Below are 22,949 nucleotides of genomic sequence, written 5' to 3' on the forward strand. Positions count from 1 at the left end.
GGAAATCTGTGGATGCTTATGACCTATCAGTATCCTTAAACAATTGGAGCAATGCTGAGAAATCTCAGTACTGAGCTGGGTGCCATTTTCAGGTCTGTGTCTACTCTGGAGATGTTACAGACCCTTGGCACATCAGCAATGGTGTCTTTGAAGCAACTTTCTGACTAAAAATTCCCAGAAGGCCCATGGAATAAAACTCAGTTCTGTGTCACAAAAATAGAGGGTAAGGCAGGTATCCAAGACATCTGGGGATAAAGGAAGATTATAAAGAAAACAGGGGAGGGGGCTGAGGAGCAGGAGGTTTAGAAGGGAATTCTAGAATTGAGGAAATGGGGGGTGTGGGGAGTGGTTAGGCGATGGTTAAGAGGCTAGAATAAAATTGCACAGAGTTTTATAGATGAGGAAAAGAATATAGAAATAGGAAATGGGAATAAGAAGATGGAAGGATTTGAAAACAATCATGGCATTGCATAGCCAGGTACCATTGTGGATCAGTACATGCAAGGATAATGGGTGAATCGGACTTCGGGTTTGAGTAAAGAAGGGGTAATGATATTTTGTGTCACATTCACAGGGAGTGGGCTGTGAAATGTTGAGGTAGCAAGGCATAGTTACAGACTTCAGCTGCAGGTGAGCTGAAGTGTTGGGGTTGTGGGAAGGTTGATCATGGCTGAAAATAGGTGCTCTTGGCAATGGACATGTATAAGCTCAGAGGATTATCTCTGTGTCAGGTCTGACAACATGGTTACAACTCTCTGCAGCACACACAAAATGCTGGAGGAACTCAGCAGGCCAAGCAGCATCTATGGAAAAAAGTACAGTCGATGTTTCGGGCCGAGACCCCTCTCTGGTTTATTTTTAGACAACTAACAAGAAAAAAAGATGGAGACAGAGGTGATGGAACATTACATTTGGCAGGAACAAATGATAAGGACTTTAGAATGTCAAATATTTAGAATAAGGGATTTAAGCTTATGTATGTGTTTCTTTTCCTGGCTAGGCAGTAAGCTAACAATAAAGGCTTACTGCTTAGTCACTTATCTCAAACCTACTCTGAAAGTCATGATGTTGATGTAACTGGTCCGTAAAGTTTTTGGCCAATGGTATGATGACCTTTGCTTGTTGATACAAGGGAACTTGGCAGTGGTTATATGGTTAAATGGCAGTGAGAGATGTTATGGTTCCACCTTTCTCAGAAATAGTTACTGCTGCATCAGTCTACAGGGACTGAGATGACTGACCTCCAACAACCACAACCTCGGTGTGAAGTTTGGCTCCAGCCGGAAGAGAACTTTCCCCTTTATCTTTGTTGACTTTAGCTTTACTTGGGCATCTTGATGTTACATTCAGTCAAGTGCTGCCTTTGCTATCAAGGACAGTTGGTCTGATTTTAAGAGCTGCATTTTAAAATTATGCTCATAATATAACATTGGCCTGCAACTTAATACCAAGTTATTTTTGCACAAGGAACAGTTGGTCCTCTTTTGATCCATATAGGCTATATTATGTAGCCTTTATCTCTCTCAGTCACAGTCTGCTGCAAAAGCAAGCTTTTGCATTTGGAATTTATTAATAATTAAGTAAGCTCTCTTGTGTTGCACTGTCATAATGGGCTATACAGATCAGATACAGAATCTTTCCTGCGTAAACTAGACTGAGCAAGTGCACTCCCAGAATGGTTATAGTATCAATGGGAGGGTGGGGATACCAGCTCCCTACTTGACTGCTGCTCAAACACATTTGGGATTTGCTTTGAGAGAGGGGAAAGCAAGTTTAGGTCAATGCAACAAACGTAGCAGTGTACAAGCACAGAGGCAGAAAAAGTCTTGGGTCCAAGAAATTTGTTCAAAGTTAAGAAGGCCTTTCAATCATAATTAAAGATGTTTTCCCTCGTCCCATGTCTCCAGTCTTTCTCCTCGACCTCACATATCATGACCACTGCCATGTAAACTCCTGAGAGGTGAGGAAACCTCTGCACAACCCCTGCTCCCTTCTGCCCCAAGTTCAGGGCCAAGAAGGTAAAACAATTATTCTGCATAACTTCTCCATGACCACTTGAACCCACAGGATTCAGCATGGTAGATCCTGCGCATCAAGGGATGGCTATAAAGATACCTGAATCGGTCAAAAATAGCCCAGCTCCCTCTTGAAGGCAGAGAATCGACAGTACAGCCATCAGACTTGTAAGCAACATACCTCAGAAATTCTTCTATTCTTCAGGAAGAGAACTACTGTTCTGTTTCCTCTCTTATCCCTTGACCATTACCAGTCTGCTAACCAGGAATCTCACTATGCAGGTGACCAATATGCTTCTAAATCCCTTTGGGGTCAATTGTACATCTGCCTTGCTCCAACTGAATTATCCCCTAGTACAATAAAATGGCACTTGCCCTCAGAATCTACCTGATTATGGCCTTGCACTTCATTGTGCACCAGCACTGCACTTTCTCCGTTACGTTTTATTTTGCATTCTGTTATTGTTTTCCCTTATACTACCTCAATGTACTATTGTGATGAAATGCTCTGTATTGATGGTATGCAAAGCAAAGATTTTCATTGTATCTTGGTACACGTGACAATAATAAACCGATTTACCAAATATTACCAATGGATCAAATTCCATAAGGCTATATGACGATAAAACCATAAGATATTGGAGCGGAATTAAGTCATTTGGCCCATTGGGTCTGCTCCGCCATTTTCATCTTGGCTGGTCATTTTTCCTCTCTGCCCGGTGTTCTGTCTTCTCCCCATATCCCTTCATGCCCTGACTAATCAAAAATCTATCAACCTCTGCCTTAACTATACCCAATGACTTGGCCTCCAAAGCCACCTGAGGAAACGAATTCTACAGATTCACCATTCTCAGGCTAGAGAAATTTCTCTTCATCTACGTTCTAAAAGGACGCCCCTCTATTCTGAGGCTGTGTCCTCTGGTCTTAGTCTGCCACCATAGGAAACAATTAGAATCCCGAAGACAATTAGAGTTGCCAGGGTATTTTAAGCCAGGAATCATCCTTGTGGCCTTCCAGGGTGTTTACCACACCCACCTGTGTGGGGACTGAAACTAGTTTACATGGGATCTGCCCGTGGTCTAAATAATGCTCTGTGATTTACAGTATACTGAACATAATAAAAATCTCAAGTAAGAACAACTACCAAAGGAAATTTGACACCAAGCCAGATGAAATTTTAGGACGGATACCCAGATCTTTGTCAAAGGTAGGTTTTAGGGAATGTATTTAAAAGGAGGAGAGAGGGGTAGAGAAGCAAATGCTTAGGGAGGAAATTACAGATTTTAAGGCCCAGCCAGCAGAATTTGCAGCTACCAAGGCTGCACTGATTAAAATTAAGAAGCAGAAATGGGTGAGCATGGGACTGCTGTGGTTTGTAGGTCTGGAGAAGCAGCACTGATTCGCACATAAATAATAGCAACTGGCACATTTATGGGGCTGCTAGGAGAAAAACCATGTGCAGGCTCTGTCCAGTCACAGGCACCATACTTCTGGAAAGACATCAAAGGTTTGGAGTGTGTGTGAAGGAGATTTACTTAGAATTGTACTGAGGACAGAGGATATCAGACCCATAGAGCTGTACAGCGTTGAAATAGGCCTTTTGGCCCAACTCATCAATGCTGATTCTGTCTACCGTAATTACTCCCATTTCATGATTTTATATACATCTACAGGATATTGTTTTACTTACCTGTCCACAGAAGGTGGATATAAGTGATGAGGTCGGTATTTAGTGTTCATTCCTAATTGTCCCTAGTCCATTTCAAGCCAACAATATTGGTGGGGCTAGAGCTCAGCACAACATGGCAGTTCTTCCTTCCTGAAGGATATTAGTGATCCAAACAGGTTTATTCCACAATTCTTCATTTTCAATAGTTCAGTAGTTCAATGGTTCCATTTAATATCAGAAAATGTATGCAGTATACAACCTGAAATTCTTACTCTTCACAAAGATCCATGAAACAGAAGAAAATTCCCCAAAGAATGAATGACAGAAAGATGTTAAAACCCCAAAGCCCCCCTCCTCACTCCCACGCACAAACAACAGCAAAGCATCAACCTTCCCCGACTTGTTCCAGCATAAAGCATCGGCCTCCCTAAGTCCCAGTGTCCCTCTCTAAATTTTATTTCCATGATATGAACTTCACAAATATTGAAAGGCCTAGGTAGAGTGGACATGAAGATGTTTCCTAAAGTAGAGTAGTTTAGGAACAGAGGGCACAACCTCAGAATAAAAGAGCACCCCTTTAGAATGGAGATGAGGAAAACTTTCTTAAGCCAGAGGGTGATAAATCTGTGGAATTAATTGCCATAGACAACTGTGGAGGACATGTTATAGGGTATATTTAAAGCAGAGGTTGATAGGTTCTTGATTAGTAAAAGTTCAAAGTTATGGGGAGAAGGCAGGACTGTGGGGTTGAGAGTTGTCAGCCATGATGAAGTGATAGAACAGACCTAATGGCTGAATGGTCTAATTCTGCCCCTAGGTTTTACGGTCTTATAGTTTAACTTACGCTCGCCAACTAAGCTGCTAGGATTTAAACTCATGCCTCTTCCTCAACAGAACGGGTCCTCTGCAGATTTTTCCAATTACATTCCTATTGTACTCTTGACCACACAAGCCTCGGAATGACTTCAGTATGAGGAAGGTTGTAGGCTAATTATTAGAGGCGCTCAGCCCTCTGTAGTGGAGTGGCAAAAGACAAAATGATGAATTTAATAAAACGGTGAAAATGCAGAGGAGAAAATGTTTAGACAATGAGTTGTTGAGACTTGGAAAAACTCTTCCTGGAAAATTAGAGAAAGCAGATTCAGTAATATTTTCAAAAGGGAGTTGGATTAATACTTGAACAAGGAAATATTTGCAGATCTATAGGGGAATGAATAGGTTTATTGAACTAATCATTGAGCTCTTTCTAAAAATCCAGCACTGAGGATAGAAGATGTCTCTTCCCTCAGAGGGCTGTGAACCTTCAGAACACAGATGCTTGGATATTTAAGATGGGTCAATTGAACAAGGAATCAAGTGGATGGGACAGAAAGGCAGGGAAAAGGTAAAAGGTCAATCATGCAGCCCCCACCTGATCCTTTGGCATATGACATTCTGAGTATTGCTTTAAAGATTGCAGAGTTCCAGTTTGTAACTCATCACAGAGTGCTAAATGACTTCTGTGTTGAGCCACTTCATAGCAACGCCTGAATTCCTGGCTAGAGAGCAGACATGAACAGAGGACAGCATGTGGATAAACAGGAACAGATTGCAGCTAAACTTTGTGCAGCTCTCCCTCCCCCCATTCATCTCCAGCACCCCGCCCCAGCTGCAAAACACCAGCCAGATTATTAGCTGGATGGAAACAAGAAACATGTTTCTGTCCGATGGGAGTTTCTGAATGTTTGGCAGAGCCTTGTGAAGCCAAGCCTTCTGCAGCAGTAATTCCACACAGCAAGGGAACGCTACTAATTGGAGTCTGACACTGCCAAAGTCCATCACAAAGCCTTCAGGAAAACACTGCATCCTTCCCATCTGAGAAAACAAATTGAACTCAAGTGTTTCACTGTAAGAAAAATACACCTACAGGGATTTGTACGTCTTCTCCTGGAGATAGAGTGTACAATGAGGACTATTTCCACCATATCCTTTTGGGGAACTGTAGGGAATATGTGTGCAATAAATAAATTCGATTTTGTTTCTTTGCTAGTCAGGGCCTCATGAAGAATGCATGCAAAATCACGTCAAAGCACAGCAGACGATCTTAAAGGGATAATGTCATGAATGAAAACTTCAGTTTGTTTTAGGGTGGCATAATAGAGAAGGAAATAAGTAACGTGATTTTCTGCAGTGACTTTCTTGACCTCAGAGTGCCACAAAACACTTTACAGCCAGAGAAGTACTTTTGCAGTGCACTGTAGGAAATTTAAAAGCCAAGTGTCAACTATGCCTTTGTGCGGCAGGAGGTTGAGGGCTCAAGCCCCATTCTGGGACCCTGCACACAATCTGCAGGCCATCACTTCATTGGAGAAGTTTCTCCTCATCTCCAGTCTAATTGGCCAAACCTCATGCAGGGGACCAATACTCATCCCTCAGTCAAAGCAACTGAAGGCAGATGATCATGTTGTGGTTGTGTGATCCTGCTGGGCACAGTTTTGGCTGCTATGCTTCCTACGTTACTATGGTGATTGAAACTTCTTAATTGTCTGCAAAATATAGCAGGACGTCAATTATTCTTGGAATCATGGGGCATTTGAAGATAGCTATCCTAAAATGGAAGTCTTTATGTGAAGGCATTGTAGAGATGATGACCATATTAATGAGAGAGATGACTATATGTTATTCTTGGCATATTTCCGTCACTGTTACAGTTCTTTCCTCCATTCTCAACAATTAGAGGGTCTGAGCATTCCTGATTGTTTCAACCCATTAATCAAACTAAATTAGTTTTGACACGGGAGCTGCAACATTGCTGGTGATGTTCATGTGGTTTATAAACAATGCACACCCAGTATGGCCAGAACTCACATTAGTAAAATCTGGAACTCACTGCCACAGGGAGTGGTCAAGCAGAAAAGGGGAAACTGAAAAGGGAGAAAGAAATCAAGGGATTTACTGAGATGGATCAGTGCTGAGGAGGAGTCTCGTGTGGAGCATAAACCTGGCACTGACATGAAGAACCAGAAGGCCTGAATCTGTGCAGAATGACAGACCGGCTGAATCAATCTAATATCTCACACAGATGGTTTAAATAGTGGTTGTTAACAGTCCTTTTAATCGTCAAGGACGTAATAGATAAGCCTCATCCATTCTTAACATGTGTGTGTGTGTCTGTGTGCGTGCAGACACACACATGCTCCATTGCACATATGCTGTTACTTACACCTCTGGTGCTAGAGGCAGTTGACAGTGTTTATAGCAAGTCTTTCAGTAGTTCCCCAGTTATGCCCCGCTTCTTCAACTTTGCTTCCACAGTTCTTTGCTGTGTTGTTTTCAGATAGTTTACAATGCTTTCAGATGTGCATCTCATTGAGATGGCTTCAGCTTCCACCCCAAGCACAAGGACAAAATGGTAGAGTGCTCAAATCCTCTTTGTCTGTAGGTCTTTGAGGCTGTTATGGGACAAAAGATTTTATCAGATGCATTTAGTATGAACTAACAGCAGCTTGGGACTTGTCAGTCTCCATCATTCCCTACCATTCTGCACTGACAAGAAGCAATGAAAGTGTGCAGCTCAGGTAAATAGTGAGTTTAGCTTTAATATTGTATCTCGTTAATTTTCGGATGATATCTGAGAATTTGAATGTGCTCTACAGTGGAGGACCTGGCTTGTTCTGCCACGCTGGCTAATGCAGATGTTTCTGTAGTGGTAGGAATGGGAGTCTTCAACTACTGAAAATAACGTAAATTTATAGGTCAGGATATGTTCCTTTGCTGTAAATGTTTGAGTCCATGTTACTGTCTGAATATTATGAGTTGGGCTGCAATTTTCCTGTAAGAAGTGTTGAAGATTTGATCATTTATCTATGATCTTGAGTCATGGTCTCAAGGGACAATTTCCATCTGATGCCCCTTGGCACCTCATGATATTTAAACCATGGCAATATTAAGGAGAATGACCTGCACCCATTTTCATTTCAAAAGCAAGCTCGCTTTCATCAACACTGCATGTAACACTGGAGCAGAAGCCTTTGTGAACATTGTGACAACATGGAGGTGGATTCCACATGCTTGCAGAACACTGCACAGAACTTTCCTTGTTCTGTTTGTCCTCTTCTTCACCATGCTCCTTCAGAACCGTTCTTGAATGTGAGTGCAGCAAAAGCTCTTTCAAAGTCCAGGAGCATTTTGTAACAGTGTAACCACCATTCTCAGCATTGTTATATTATGTTTGTTGATGAGCGTTCTTTCTGAAAACTGGCTTACGTTTCCTGACAACGACATCAACCATCTTTGATATAGCTTAGACCATCGGTCAGGACTTTCCATAATGTCTTGCTTGGAATAGGTGAAGATGTTACAATCTCTCAGAGCTCCATCCTTGAATATTTTTGCTGCAACCCTACATTATCACTCTGGTACCTTTTATTTTTCAGACAGACTGACATACTTTATTGATCCCGAGGGAAACTGGGTTTTGTTACAGTCACACCAACCAAGAATAGTGTAGAAATATAGCAATATAAAACCATAAATAATTAAATAATAGTAAGTAAGTTATGCCAAGTGAAAATTAAGTCCAGGACCAGCCTATTGGCTCAGTGTGTCTGACACTCCGAGGGAGGAGTTGTAAAGTTTGATGACCACAGGTAGAAATGACTTCCTATGACGCTCAGTGTTACATCTCAGTAGAATGAGTCTCTGGCTGAAAGTACTCCTGTGCCTAACCAGTACATGATGGAGTGGATGGGAGACATTGTCCAAGATGGCATGCAACTTGGACAGCATCCTCTTTTCAGACACCACCGTCAGAGAGTCCGGTTCCACTCCCACAACATCACTGGCCTTATGAATGAGTTTGTTGATTCTGTTGGTGTCTGCTACTCTCAGCCTGCTGCCCCAGCACACAACAACAAACATGATAACACTGGTCACCACAGCTTCGTAGAACATCCTCAGCATTGTCCGGCAGATGTTAAAGGACCTCAGTCTCCTCAGGAAGTAGAGACGGCTCTGACCCTTCTTGTAGACAGCCTCAGTGTTCTTTGACCAGTCCAGTTTACTGTCCATTCGTATCCCCAGGTATTTGAAATCCTCCACCATGTCCACACTGACCCCTTGGATGGAAACAGGGGTCACCGGTGCCTTAGCCCTCCTCAGGTCCACCACCAGCTCCTTAGTCTTCCATGGCCAATATGATGAGCGGGCCGAATAAACTCTGCTAACTCAGGACTGAACTATGTTGAGGTTATCTTTACTTTCCAGTTTTATTTAGGATTCATTTACCAAGATTATTGTGTTCTCTTCTAGGGAAGTTTGTATTGATATCAAGACATCCAGTCCCTAAAGTGTTTGCTCCTTCTTTAGGTTGCCACTTGTTCAGCAGTGCTTTTCCCAGTCCTCTGTCCAGTGGATTCTTTCAATATTGTCTTATTAACAGTGATATTTTAATGGTTCCCTTTTGCCAGTTGCTTTCTTCTACTTGCATTGCTGTGTTAACCATACAGTATCGTTTGTCTGTTCCTAAAACCCCTGTGTGCCAGGTCGTATTTATCTTTTAACCCTACAATTTTGTACCAAGTATCTTTTTCTTCAGTGCTTGTCTTGTTCCTAACAAATTCCACATACTAGGTGCAGCCCACTGCTTCCTTCCTGCTGCCTGTCATCTCAAAAAGCTTCACTAATTTGTTGATAGATTTCAATTACCTTGTTCTGTTCCTCCTCCACTTCACCATGTTCTGCATGATCTTCAGAACTGTTCTTGAATGACAGAATGAAGTTTGTCTGTACTTTCGAGCACTTTGCCTTATCATTGTCATTTTAGAATCATGTTTGGTGGACACACACTTCTCAGATTAGTTTGACTGAAGTTGCTACAAGGGGGGACCTCCGACAACCCCTGCTTTTGCCTCCTCACTTACATAATGTGGTGAACTACATATACAAACTGGCTCCTTCGATCTCCCAACCAGTTCCTCCGAACCCAAACCGGCTCCTCCGATCTCCCAACCAGTTCCTCCGAACCCAAACCGGCTCCTCCGATCTCCCAACCAGTTCCTCCGAACCCAAACCGGCTCCTTCGATCTCCCAACCAGTTCCTCCAAACCCAAACCGGCTCCTTCGATCTCCCAACCAGTTCCTCCGAACCCAAACTGGCTCCTTCGATCTCCCAACCAGTTCCTCCGAACCCAAACCGGCTCCTTCGATCTCCCAACCAGTTCCTCCGAACCCAAACCGGCTCCTTCGATCTCCCAACCAGTTCCTCCAAACCCAAACTGGCTCCTTCGATCTCCCAACCAGTTCCTCCGAACCCAAACCGGCTCCTTCGATCTCCCAACCAGTTCCTCCGAACCCAAACCGGCTCCTCCGATCTCCCAACCAGTTCCTCCGAACCCAAACTGGCTCCTTCGATCTCCCAACCAGTTCCTCCGAACCCAAACTGGCTCCTTCGATCTCCCAACCAGTTCCTCCAAACCCAAACCGGCTCCTTCGATCTCCCAACCAGTTCCTCCGAACCCAAACAGGCTCCTTCGATCTCCCAACCAGTTCCTCCGAACCCAAACTGGCTCCTTCGATCTCCCAACCAGTTCCTCCAAACCCAAACCAGCTCCTTCGATCTCCCAACCAGTTCCTCCTAACCCAAACTGGCTCCTTCGATCTCCCAACCAGTTCCTCCGAACCCAAACCGGCTCCTCCGATCTCCCAACCAGTTCCTCCAAATCCAAACCGGCTCCTTCAATCTCCCAACCAGTTCCTCCGAACCCAAACTGGCTCCTTCGATCTCCCAACCAGTTCCTCCGAACCCAAACCGGCTCCTTCGAACTCCCAACCAGTTCCTCCGAACCCAAACCGGCTCCTTCGATCTCCCAACCAGTTCCTCCGAACCCAAACTGGCTCCTTCGATCTCCCAACCTGTTCCTCCGAACCCAAACTGGCTTCTTCGATCTCCCAACCAGTTCCTCCGAACCCAAACCGGCTCCTTCGATCTCCCAACCAGTTCCTCCGAACCCAAACCGGCTCCTTCGATCTCCCAACCAGTTCCTCCGAACCCAAACCGGCTCCTTCGATCACCCAACCAGTTCCTCCAAACCCAAACCGGCTCCTTCGATCTCCCAACCAGTTCCTCCGAACCCAAACCGGCTCCTCCGATCTCCCAACCAGTTCCTCCAATCCCAAACCGGCTCCTTCGATCTCCCAACCAGTTCCTCCGAACCCAAACCGGCTCCTTCGATCTCCCAACCAGTTCCTCCGAACCCAAACCGGCTCCTTCAATCTCCCAACCAGTTCTTCCGAACCCAAACCAGCTCCTCTGATATTCCAACATGCTCCTCCGATACCTCTATGGGCATTTCAGGGCAGTGACCTTTCATCGGAACTGGGAATTGGAAGAACTAAGCTTGAAGGCAGTGAAGAAGCACAAAGAGGTAGAGGGAAGGTCAGACAATGGGTTGAAGACCGGAGTGATTACATGGGGTAAGGGATGAAGTTGCAAGGCTTTGGTAGGTAATAAAGGGAGACAAAACAAAAGATGTCATTGTGGGTACAGCCCCACATCAAGGACTGCAGCTGACCTAGAAGGCATTTCACCTCCACCTTCGCAAATGTAAATGCAGATGGGCAATTAAATGCTGGCACAGTCTGAGAAGCCCGGGGGAGCTATAAATGGTTAAAGGAAGCATTGGCATCAACTACATAATGAGAGCAAAAGCTACTAGATAATCTTCTTGCATCATCTTGTGTGAGTGCATAGGAAAGAGGGTTTTCTGTTAAAGAGGGGCATCATTAAGGGCTGTGGATCTAAGGTGGCTAATGGTGTAAGGATTCACATCAGCTGTGATCCAACTGAACAGCAAATCTGGCTCAGAGAGTAAAACTGCTTCTCCTTTTTGCTGTTTATTAGAGATAGTGAAATTGTTCAAATAAAAACAGGTTTTTCCAATTCATTTGTTTATTCAGTTTAAACGTGGCTTCAATCCCCAGAGCTACACATTAACAGCCTTGGGCATTACTTGACTAGTTGTCCATCTCTACAGAGACAGAAAATAAGTATCATTAAATCACAGAGTCAGTTTTCTGTTACAGACATTATTGAAATTCTACCGAAGGAACTCTTCCAGCGTTAAACTGATATCATCTCTATTCAAGTATCCAGCATTAATAACAAAATCAAGTTCAATATCCCATTACAAATAGAGGAGCAAATATATTCTATAAAATGACAATAGTTTGAATTCTCCCTAACAATTTCTCATCTCCAGTTTCATTCTTTTACCAGTCACCTTAAATCTCTGTCCACACCTTCCACTGGAAGGATTTTCATCTTATTCACTTTTACCAAAATGCCTCATGACTTCAAAGTTCAAAGTAAATTTTATTATCAAATTACGTATATGTCACCATATATAACCCTGAGTTTCATTTTCCTGTGGGCATACTCAGCAAGTTTATAGATTAGTAGCTATAACAGGATCACTGAAAGATCAACCAGAGTGCAGAAGACAACAAACTGTGCAAATGCAAAATAATCAGCAATTAATAACAAGAACATGAGATAAAGAGTCATTATCGGTGATCAATGGTTGTGGAAACACCTCAAAGATGGGGCAAGTGAGTGTATCCCCTTTGAACATCTCAGTTAAATCTCCCGTTGATCTGCTCCATTGCAAGAAGTACAGCTTTTTCAGTCCCCCCACCTTTACTTATGGAGCGTGTAGAATATATCCATCTATTAAACATTCTAAAACAGCCTTGTCTACTGTATTTGCACTGAGATTTGGCAATAGAACTGTAGCTAGAGCATAAACTTGATTTCATTATATTTATTACAACATAAAAGCCTGCTTCACTCACTGTCATAACTGTTGAGCCTGGCCTATGATAGGGACACAGCTTGATGTCAAGCTGTGAGAGTTATAGTTTTCATTTAGTTCTTTAGTGTGTGGTTAATGTTTAGAGGCACATTTACAGCCTCTATGTCTTTGTGTTTACATTGGAGGTATCTAACATAAGAAATCCATCAGACAACAAAATAGTCATAGTGTTGTAGAGCACAGGAACAGGGCCTTTGGCCCATTCTATCGATGTCAACAGCTGTACTACTCTATACTGATCCATTCGACCTGCATTTGATTAACAGCCTGATGGTGTTGAAATAAAAATGGGAACAGCTTTGCATTTCTCCATCTTAAGAATAAAATCCATACACACAGAGCTTCCACATAGTAATTCATCCTCATGTTGCCAAAGAAAATCTGACTGGGATACATGAGGAGGTATTAGGAAAGATAGCAGAGGTGTGATGAAGGTGGTAGAATTCAATAAATGTCTAAGCAGAGAAGAGAGATGCAGAAAGGTTTTATTCCAGAACTAACAATGAAAAGGGGAGAGCAAACAATCAGATTTCAAGGAAAACAAACGTCCAGGAGAGTTGGAGGAAGTTTTTGTTTTATCTTAGCTACCTTCTCCAGCCAAATCTTGCCACATGCCTGGGTTCCTCTGAACATCATGGTTAAGGCTTTCCCAACCACTGAGCTCATCTAAATGAAACACTGTTGCAGGAAAGCAGCATCCATCATCAAGAATCCCCACCACCCAGCTCATGCTCTCTTCTTGCTGCTGCCATAAGGTGGAAGGTACAGGAGCCTTTGGACTCACACTATCAGGTTCAAAGATGGTTAGTACCCCTCAACCATGAAGTTCTTAAACTACACTCAACTTCACTTGCCCCATCATTGAAATGTTCCCACAGCCACTGAACTCACTTTCAGGAACTCTTCATTTCATGTTCTCATTATTTATTGCTATTTATTGATATTTGCATTTGCACAGTTTGTTGTCCTCTGCACTCTAGTTCTTCTTTCATTGATCTGTTGTAAATAGTGTTCTGTAGATTTGTTGAGCATACCCACCAGAAAATGAATCTCAGGGTTGTATATGGTGACATATACTGTATGTATAGTGATAATAAAAATTACTTTGAACTTTGAACCAGATCCTCTTCAGGTTTTCAGACTTGATGGCAAAGGGAGCGGAGGAACAATCAAGTCAGTTGCCAAAGGAGCTAAACAATCCTCAGATCCAAGCACACGACAGTGGCTTTGATCTGAGTGTCCTTACTACCTGGCAATATGGCCCCACCCCAACTATTTGCCTGCATCCTTCCTGTAAGATTCGGCAAAAGGTTTTGTAACAGACAAACAAGACAAAAGAGTGGGAAGCCTGGTTTTATTCAAGACTTGATAGAGAAACTATTTGCTTCCTAGACAAACTGGCAAATAAATGTCCTTGCCACACAAGACCCATCACTCAACACATTTGATCATGCCTCCATGATATTCAATAACATTACCATCAGTGACCACAACCAATGACATCCTGGGGAAAATCAGTGAGATGACCCAAGATGTACTCTGGGTATGAGGACAGGTCAGGCACTGGGACTTGTCTCTGCAATGCAAGAAATTCTGCAGATGTAGGATCCCAATCAACGCACACAAAATGCTGAAGGAACTCAGCAAGTCAGGCAGCACCTATGGAAATGATAAACAGTCAACATTTTGGGCTGAGACCCTTCATCCGGATGGAAAGGAAGGGGAGAGATGCCAGAAAAATAAGATGGGAGGAGTGGAAGGAGTACAAGCTAGAAGATATGGAGCCAGTTGGGTGGAGTAAGGGGATGAAGCAAGAATCTGGAAGGTGAAATCTTCTTCAGCACTTTGCCTCTTCCACTTATCACCTCCCAGATTTTTATGGCATTTCCTTTCATCCTTTATACCCCACCCACCACCTTCCCCCTCATCAGGTCAGCTTGAACTCCTCTCCTAAGCTCACCTTTTTAGTCTGGCTTCTGCCACCTTCCTTTCAGTCCATAGTGAAGAGTCTTGGCCCAAAGCATCAACTATTCATTTCCCTCCAGAGATACAGCCTGACCCACTGAGCTCCTCCAAAATTTTAATTGCATTGCTCAAGATTTCCAGCATCTACAGAATCTCTTGAATCTCCTCTCCATGCTGCAAACAGGAAGCCTTAATCTGATGAATTTTCAGGGTCATGGAGTTACCACAGCAGGTGAAGGACAAAATATGTCTTTGAAAACAAAAACAAAATTTCCAACAAGGTTTTGTGCCAAACAAAATTGCAATTGTGGTTCCATTAACAAAATATTGCAGTTTTTAATCTGCTGGACCTGGCTGTCTTCAACTAAAATTAAACCCATAGATGATATTTCACAAGACTTTGAGCAGAGGTTTCAACAAAACAAAGAGAAGTAGATTTTGCTCTGATTCCTGCTGGCTGTGAGGGGTAGGTGGGCTGGGTTCACTTTGAATTATGGGGAGATATTAAAAATGAAAACATTCCTTTTCGGGTCAGAAAGGCCATGTATTGTAATTTCCTCTTCCAATGATTTAGCCCAATGCATCCTCATTACATGGTTCAAACAGTGATTGATAGATCAATGTCTGGGTTCCTGACTACAGATCAGGGATAAGGACAAAGATGATCAGATAATGCTGGGCCTTCCTGAAACATTACTGGTGGTTGGCATGGGCGACGAAGTGGTTGAGGTGTGAGCTGGTGGGCAGATACTGTCCTATTTCACCTCTAAGATCAGTGAAAGATTTCACAAGAGTTCTATCTACTGTACTCAACTGCTACAGACTGTATTCATATGATCTGTTTCCTCAGAAGGATAAGGTTATTTGGCATTACCCCAAATGATTCTTACCAATTTTTACAGATACAGGATGCATCACAGTTTGGTGGGGCAATTACTTTGACCAAGACTTCAAGTAACCCAGTCCATCATAAAAACCAACCTTTCTTCCACCAACTCCATCCCTTCTTCCCACTGCCTTGGGAAAGGAGCCAACATAATCAAGGGTCCCCCCCAACCTGGTCATTCTGTCTTCTCTACCATTCCATTGGGAAGAAAATGTAAAAACATAGGAATGCCCACCATCAGGTTCAAGAATCGTTGTTATCAGATGTTTGAATGGACATCTCATGTGCTAAAAGATGAACCTTTGATATCCAAATCTACCTGTGGCACTGCAATTTCTCTGTAAACATAACATTATAATTCTGCATTCTGTTTCCCCTTTCATGATATCAATGTATTTATGTATGGAATTATTGGTCTGGTTGGCATGCAAATGTAAGCTGTTCACTATCTCAGTACATTTGAGAATAATAAATTAAATACAATTCCAGTATCCTTAATGTAGCAAACCATTCCAAAATGTTTCATTGGATATTATCAAATAATTGTCACAGAGTATCTCAAAATGAAATACTGGAACAGAGGTTGTAAAAAGAGAGAGCCTTTATGGACTGTATTAAAAGGAAAGTGTAAAATAGAGAAACCTTCCAAGACCTGATCTGGCACCATGCATCATTCCTTTATGAAGTGAGCGTGGAGGTGGACCTGCTAATTCATTCTGCTGACCATCTGTATCATCAATGTTGGCCAAACCTGGAAATCGTTCTAATGATGAAGCTGCCTGATGCTGGCCTGTTGTTTGCATTACAACTGATGGGTACAAGTTAACTATGCCTTCTGATTTCTGCATCAGGGGCTGTCTCGTTTAGCTCCCTGAGTGCATAGGAGGCAGAATGATATCACATTTTGATACTTGATATATATTTTGCATGTTGGGATGACAAATGAATATGGACAGATAAATTAATGTTGAATAATGAAAGACAGCAGCTATACTTCATTAGGAGGTTGAGGAGATTTGGTATGTCACCAAAAACACTCAAAAATTTCCACAGATGTACCATGGAGAGCATTCTAACTGGCTGCATCAGTGTCTGATATGGCGGGGCAGAAGCTACAGCACAGAATCAAAATAAATTGCAGAGAGTTGTAAACTTAGTCAGCTTCATCATGAGCACTGCTTCAAAAAGGTGGCGTCAATCACTAAGGAACCCCATCAACCAGGTTATGCCTTGTTCTCATTGCTGCCATCAGGGAGGAGGTAGAGAAGCCTGAAGACATACGTGCAATGATTCAGGAACAGCTTCTTCTCCTCTGCCATCCGATTTCTGAATGGACATTGAGCCCGTGAACACTACCTCACTACTTTTTTATTTCTATTTTTGCACTACCTATTTAATATATACTGTATATACTACCGTGACTCGCAGTTTTTTCTCTTTTATTATTGCACTGTTGCCACAAAGTCGGCAAATTTCATGACATATGCCAGTGATATTAAACCTGATTCTGAATGTAGGGCTTTCAGAGTAAATGCTCAAGCCATGGAAAGTATTGTAAAACAGAAGGACCTCAGAGTACAAGTACATGGTTCCCTGAAAGTATGGTCACAAATAGACAGAGTGGAGAAGAAGGCATTTGGCATACTGACCTTCAGCTATCAAGACACTGAATGTAGAAGTTGGGATGTTATTCCACAGTTGTACAAGATGCTGGCAAGGCCACCTTTGGAATATTGTATTTACTTTTGGCCATCCTGCTATAGGAAAGGTGTCATTAAGCTGGAGAAAAAGTGCAGAGGAAAGTTATAAGGTTGCTGGGACACAAGGGGCTGTGATTTGGACAGAGATTAAATGGGTTGGATCTTTATTCATTGGAGAGTAGGAGAGATGGGTAATATTATAGAGGTATATAAAATCATGAGGGGCAGAGATAGGGTATATGTGTCTTTTTAAGTTACCTGGATGGTAACTTCTTCACTAAGAGGATGGTTGGAATACGGAATCAGTTGCTAGAGGAAGTGATTGAGGAAGATACATTAACATTTAAAAAGAACATGAAAAGGTTTAGATGGGATTCAGATGGGAAAGGTTTAGAGGGATTCAGCCCAAATGCGGGCGAGTGAGACTATCTTAATTGGGAATCTTGGTCAGCATGTATGTTTGGCAAAGGGTTCTGCTTCCATTTTCTATGATTCTATGACTTTCTGTAGTAATGCAGATAACCCTTTCTGCCAAAGGGTTTCGGCTCAAAACATCAACTGTACTTTTTTCCATAGATGCTGCATGGCCTGTTGAGTTCCTCCAGCATTTTGTATGTGTTGCCTGGATTTCCAACATCTGCAGATTTTCTCTTATCTGCAGTAATGCAGTTTCACTTAGTCATACCGCATTAGACACAGGATTCCAGTCCGAAAAACAACCCTCACCCATTACCCTCTGCTTTCTACCTTTGAGCAAAATGGTAAATCTGATCTGCTATCTCGCCATGGATCCCACCTGCAATCCTGGAATTGCCGAGAGCTCTCTCTGTGAAGAAATGATTAATCTCTGACCAATTTTAATCAAATGTACTTCAGAGAGGTGTTAACATTTGAGCTCCTTTTCTGAACTCTTATTTCAATTTGGCACTTAGCTTCCTATGGCAATGATAAGAACAAAAGCAATGTGGAAATGATGATTAATGCTCTGAATGAACAGTCTGAGTGGGCAAAGTTTCCACAACAGCAATGGAAATTCTCCACTTTTGTTGCACAGTGCATATTTAATCAGAATGATTTCACTTCTCAGTGACATTTGGAACAGATGGAACAAATCCAGGGTTCACCTCCTGTGGGGAGGTGAGGGCAAGATATAATTCAATGTTCTCAGAGGGGAAGGCATATACAAACAGCAGGAGACTTCAGTCCCTCTAGGCTGTTTCAACATTCAATTAGACCTTGCCCCATGCGTATCTCATATCCAAGTACTTTACTTTGGTTATGTAAACCTCAACATTCTTGCTTGGGGAAAATGGCCTGCTCATTTTGAAATGTTCTCTTGTACACTCACTACATCCACCCCCCCCCCCCCCCAACTAGGCTTAACAGCTTCTTGCTTGAGGGAGTTCCAGATTTCTATTGCTTTTTGTATGAGAAAGTGCTTCCTGGCATCACCAGTGAACTGCCTGGTTCTAATTATAAAGTGATGTCCCCTCTTTCCCCTTTACCAGCGGAATTACTCTCTCTCTTTCTTCTCCATCGGCTGCTTTAATCAAACATCTCAAATAGATTATCCTTTTCTATAACATAAAAGTTCATGCCCATAAATCATATTTTTTGTCATCCTGGTGAATCCATGCTTTGCCTGAACTCTGAACATAGAGGTCTGTTAACAATGAAGGGAGCATAAACTGGTTATATGTGGAGGAGTGAGTAGCAATTTATGGAGAGTACAGATTATGTAAACAAGATCTATGATATCTTAGTTATTCCATTTTGAAGAAGAGCAGGCTCCTGGTCAATATTTATTTATAAATCAATATGAACAATTATTGTTCTTAGAGCTTGCTTTTGGTCAAATGGCTGTTGTATTTTCTACATCGTGACTGTACTTCAAAACTACTTCATTAACTGTGAGGAACCTTGGAATGTCCTGAGATTGTAAAATGTGTCAAACCTTGCTTTTTTTGTGGTCACTGTTATAAAATGTGATGCCCTGGACAGATAATTTATACATAGCAATGAATAATAGCAAGGAGATAATCTATAGTTAAAGTTGGTTGGAAATGAATATTGTCTGGATTGCTGAGAAGAATTGATTGTTTTTCAATGTACTGACCAAAGGATCTTTTATCAAAGTCATGATTTGATGCCTACAATATTGTGCTGGGAAAGACAGTCTTACTTCTCTGAGTTTGAATTTGTCAGCTTCTGAATACATAGATTATTTTAACTGATCTTTATTTAAAAGCAGCAATCCCCATGTTTTGCTTTTACAGGGTGGGTGAAGCCATGAAGATCCCAGTTTATGAAACTCCAACAGGCTGGAAGTTCTTTGGGAATTTAATGGATGCTGGAAAGTGCTCTCTTTGTGGGGAGGAGAGCTTTGGTACAGGTAATGGATTCCCTCACAGCCTTCAAGTTGAACTAACTAGCTCAGAGTATTAAATAGCATCAAGTCTACTAAGGGTGAACCAGACATGTTACCTGAAAGCTGGCACCTTCCAGAATGCAACACCTCCTCAATATACACAGGAAAGCTTTCATGCCCTAGATAGTTGTCTGGCTCAGTGCTGTGAATTTCATTTAGTTCTGTTGGTCATCCAGGGAATAAAATGCTTAACATATGAGAAGCCTTTGATGACTCTGGGCCTGCACTCAGTGGAATTCAGGAGGATGAGGGGGGATCTCATTGAAAGCTACCAAAATCTGCCAAGCCTGGATAGAGTAGACATTGAGAGGATGTTTCCACTAGTAGGAGAGTCTAGGGTTAAGTGATATCCTTTCAGAACTGAGATGAAGAGGGTAGCAAATGTGTCAAATTTATTCCCATGGAGGCCTGTAGAGATCAAGTCATTGGGTGTATGTAGGACAGAAATTTGTAAGTTCCTAATTGCTTTGGGAGATCAGGGTTATGGAGAGAAAGAGGGAGAATAGGGTTGACAATAAAAAAAGATCAAACATGAATATCAGGTTAATCTCATTGGACTGAATGACCTAATTCTGCTCCTATATCTTATGGATTTATCACTGTCAACAACGACGAAACTGAATTCCTATCAGTCCATTACACTGATGCCTCTCTGCACTTCTGTTACCAAGCAAACAGATGACTTCAAAGATTACATGTGTTTTTAATTTTGTGTATGAAAATGTTGCAGCATAGTCAGAGAGTCCCATTTGCTGTCCACCTGTTTGTTGATGTCCCATTGACATACATCCAGAGTGATATTATAGGGTCCAAAGGTACAGGAGGAGCCACTTGGCCCATTCTCTCTCTGCACTCATGTCAATTGGTGATCTGAACATTTTATTTTAAGCCTCATGCAGACATTTGATGTTTGGGGGAAAGAAAAACACCAGCTTCTTTCTTAGTAAGCTCTTTCCATATTATGGTAAGATTTTCGAGCAATAATTACATATAGGTTAAAACAGCAGTGATAGGGATAGGACCAAACTGATAAAATATTAAGTTACTGTCCCTCCTGTTCCTTCTACATTTGTCAGCATCAGCCAATCCAATCACTTTGTAACTTGAACTGAAGCTGGGTGAGCTACACCCAATCAGATCTTAATATTTCCTACCATGGTGCCCAAACTTGAAACGGTTTTTAATTTCTGAAACATTTTCCAAGTGTCAAAAATATTGCACAACTCTCCGCATAAGGAAGCTGCAGATGGAAGTTCTCTTGTAAAACCTTTTATTGGGGGCAAAAATTTCTTTGTGGCGTGAGGTACATCACTGAGGAACAGGAGGGAAAAGCATGCGTCAGTGGGGAAAGCAAGTGTGTGCACATTCCAGCTGCTTTTCATTCTGAGAGAGGGAATGTTTCAATGACTGGCTTTATTTGGCAATACCCTGTCAATGAAATTGTGGGACTGCAATGGTTTACTTAATAAAATTAATTTCTTCTACACACCATATTTGGCAGTAAAAATGCCCAGCTTGGATGCCAAAAATTAAGTATTGCTGAGGTATGAGCTCTTAAATATTAAAATAATGCATCTTCTTATCCCTTGTCTACTGATTGATAACTGTGCCTTTTCAAAACCTCATGATGTTCCATTGTGCTTCCCTGCACTACAATGTAGAGTTAGTTAAAACATAACAAGACCTATGGGCAGTGAGTTGATGGTGATGTGTTTGTTGTACATTAGTAATCTAGTTGAGAGGTAAATAATGGGCAGAAACATTGTGCATGTTAAGCTCCATTAAAAGAACTGGACTCCAGAAGTGAAGTGAGAGAACTGCCCCTGATATCAAGTCAGTATTTGATTGAGAATGATGTTAAAGAGCCCCAGCTAAACTGGACTCAGAGGGAATGAGGCGGAAAGCCCTCTTCTAATTGGAGTCATACGTGGCGCAAAGGAAGATAGATACGGTGATCGGAGGGCAATCACCTCAGCCGCAGGACATCTCTTCAGGGTCCTCCAGTAGTGCAGTTCTCTCATAGTGGAGCATTGACATGTCTGCCAGCCTAGATGAAGTGCTGAAGTCTGTGGACTGGGATTCCAACTCACAACCTTCTGGCTCAGAGGGGAGTGTTAGCGTAGAGCCATCGCAATGTTGAATGTGTACAGTAAAGCTGAACTTTAGCAGTGCAGATCTATGCTGAGCTCATGACAAAGAATAGATCTGTGTATAGAATTGCTGCACTGGTGTCAGCTCTCTTGAGGCTGTGTCAGTTTTTACAAGTTATCTCGATTGACATGTATACAGAAGCATCTGGAACAGATTGGTTGTCATAGGAATGCATCAGCTGGAAGAGACCACTCAGTCTGTGGCATTTATACCACAATGCAAGTAGAATATTGTTATCCCAGTCTCACCTTTATTACTTGCTGTAATTTGTTATTTTACTGTAAAAGCAGCATTTCAAAATATGCAGTTAAAGAGAAGTCATTGCTCAGCATTGCCATAATTACATGAGACGAAAGCTGTTGATCAAGATTGTGCTGAGTAGGCCCTGCTGCCCACATACCCTTCCCCATTCCCTGTTTCTCCAGAACTTGCCCTCCCTAATCCTATAGTCACCTATATTGGCCAAAGCTATCTTTGAACAGGATGATGAGGACCCACAGAGCACTTGGACCTCAGATGATGTACATATCTCAGATCTCCAAAACTTCCAGAAGGTGTTGACAAATGGCAAAGCAATATGCTCCCATCTTTCCTCTCCGTTAAAGATTCCCAGTGGTTCTGAATAACTTTGATTAGAAATGAAATAAGTTAAAATGAATCAAATTTTAAAAAGCAGAAATTGTTACAAACATTGATGCAAATGCAAATAATTACAATCATTAGCTGACCGTATCCTTCTCTATCTTCACTGCAGCTGTACAAGAGCCATTGAAGTGAGCACTTAAGTCTGGTACAGGCTCTTGTGCTGCACCACCACAAACCTGCTGGCAGTGTTCAGCCTTCTGGGGTTTGGGGAAGAATCCAAAGGTGCGCAGGAACTCACAAGAACACGAGATATAGGAGCAGAATTAGACCATTTGGCCTATTGAGTCTGCCCTGCCATTCAGCCATAGCTGATTTTTTTCTCAATCCCTTTCACCTGCCTTCATCCTGTAACCCTACCTCCTTTGCCAATCAAGAACCTATCAATCTCCACCATAAATACACCCCGGGACTTGGCCTCTACAGCCATCTGTGGTAATGAATTCCACAGATTTACTGCCCTCTAGCTAAATACATCCCTCCTCACTTTCATTCTGAATGGTTGTCCCTTTGTTCTGTTCCCTTGGATCCTAGGTTCCCCTACTAACAGAATCATCCTCTTCACGTCCATTCTATCAAGGCCCTTCAGTATTCAGTAATAGCAAAGCCAGATCATCTAGTCATGGTTTTACTGCTAAAACATG

At 42.2% G+C, this 22,949-nt stretch overlaps 1 protein-coding gene across 1 annotated transcript in view; it reads left to right on the forward strand.

The window, feature by feature from the left end:
- The window catches only part of pgm5 (phosphoglucomutase 5), a 274,198-nt gene that overhangs the window by 119,755 nt on the left and 131,494 nt on the right, over positions 1 to 22,949 (forward strand). Inside the window, exon 7 of the mRNA XM_059973848.1 lies at positions 19,361 to 19,476. Within this exon, the coding sequence (XP_059829831.1) occupies positions 19,361 to 19,476 (116 nt within the window). The remainder of the gene's footprint in view (positions 1 to 19,360; positions 19,477 to 22,949) is intronic.

This window comes from Hypanus sabinus, chromosome 7 (genome assembly GCF_030144855.1).
Source record: "Hypanus sabinus isolate sHypSab1 chromosome 7, sHypSab1.hap1, whole genome shotgun sequence".
Lineage (NCBI taxonomy): Eukaryota > Metazoa > Chordata > Chondrichthyes > Myliobatiformes > Dasyatidae > Hypanus > Hypanus sabinus.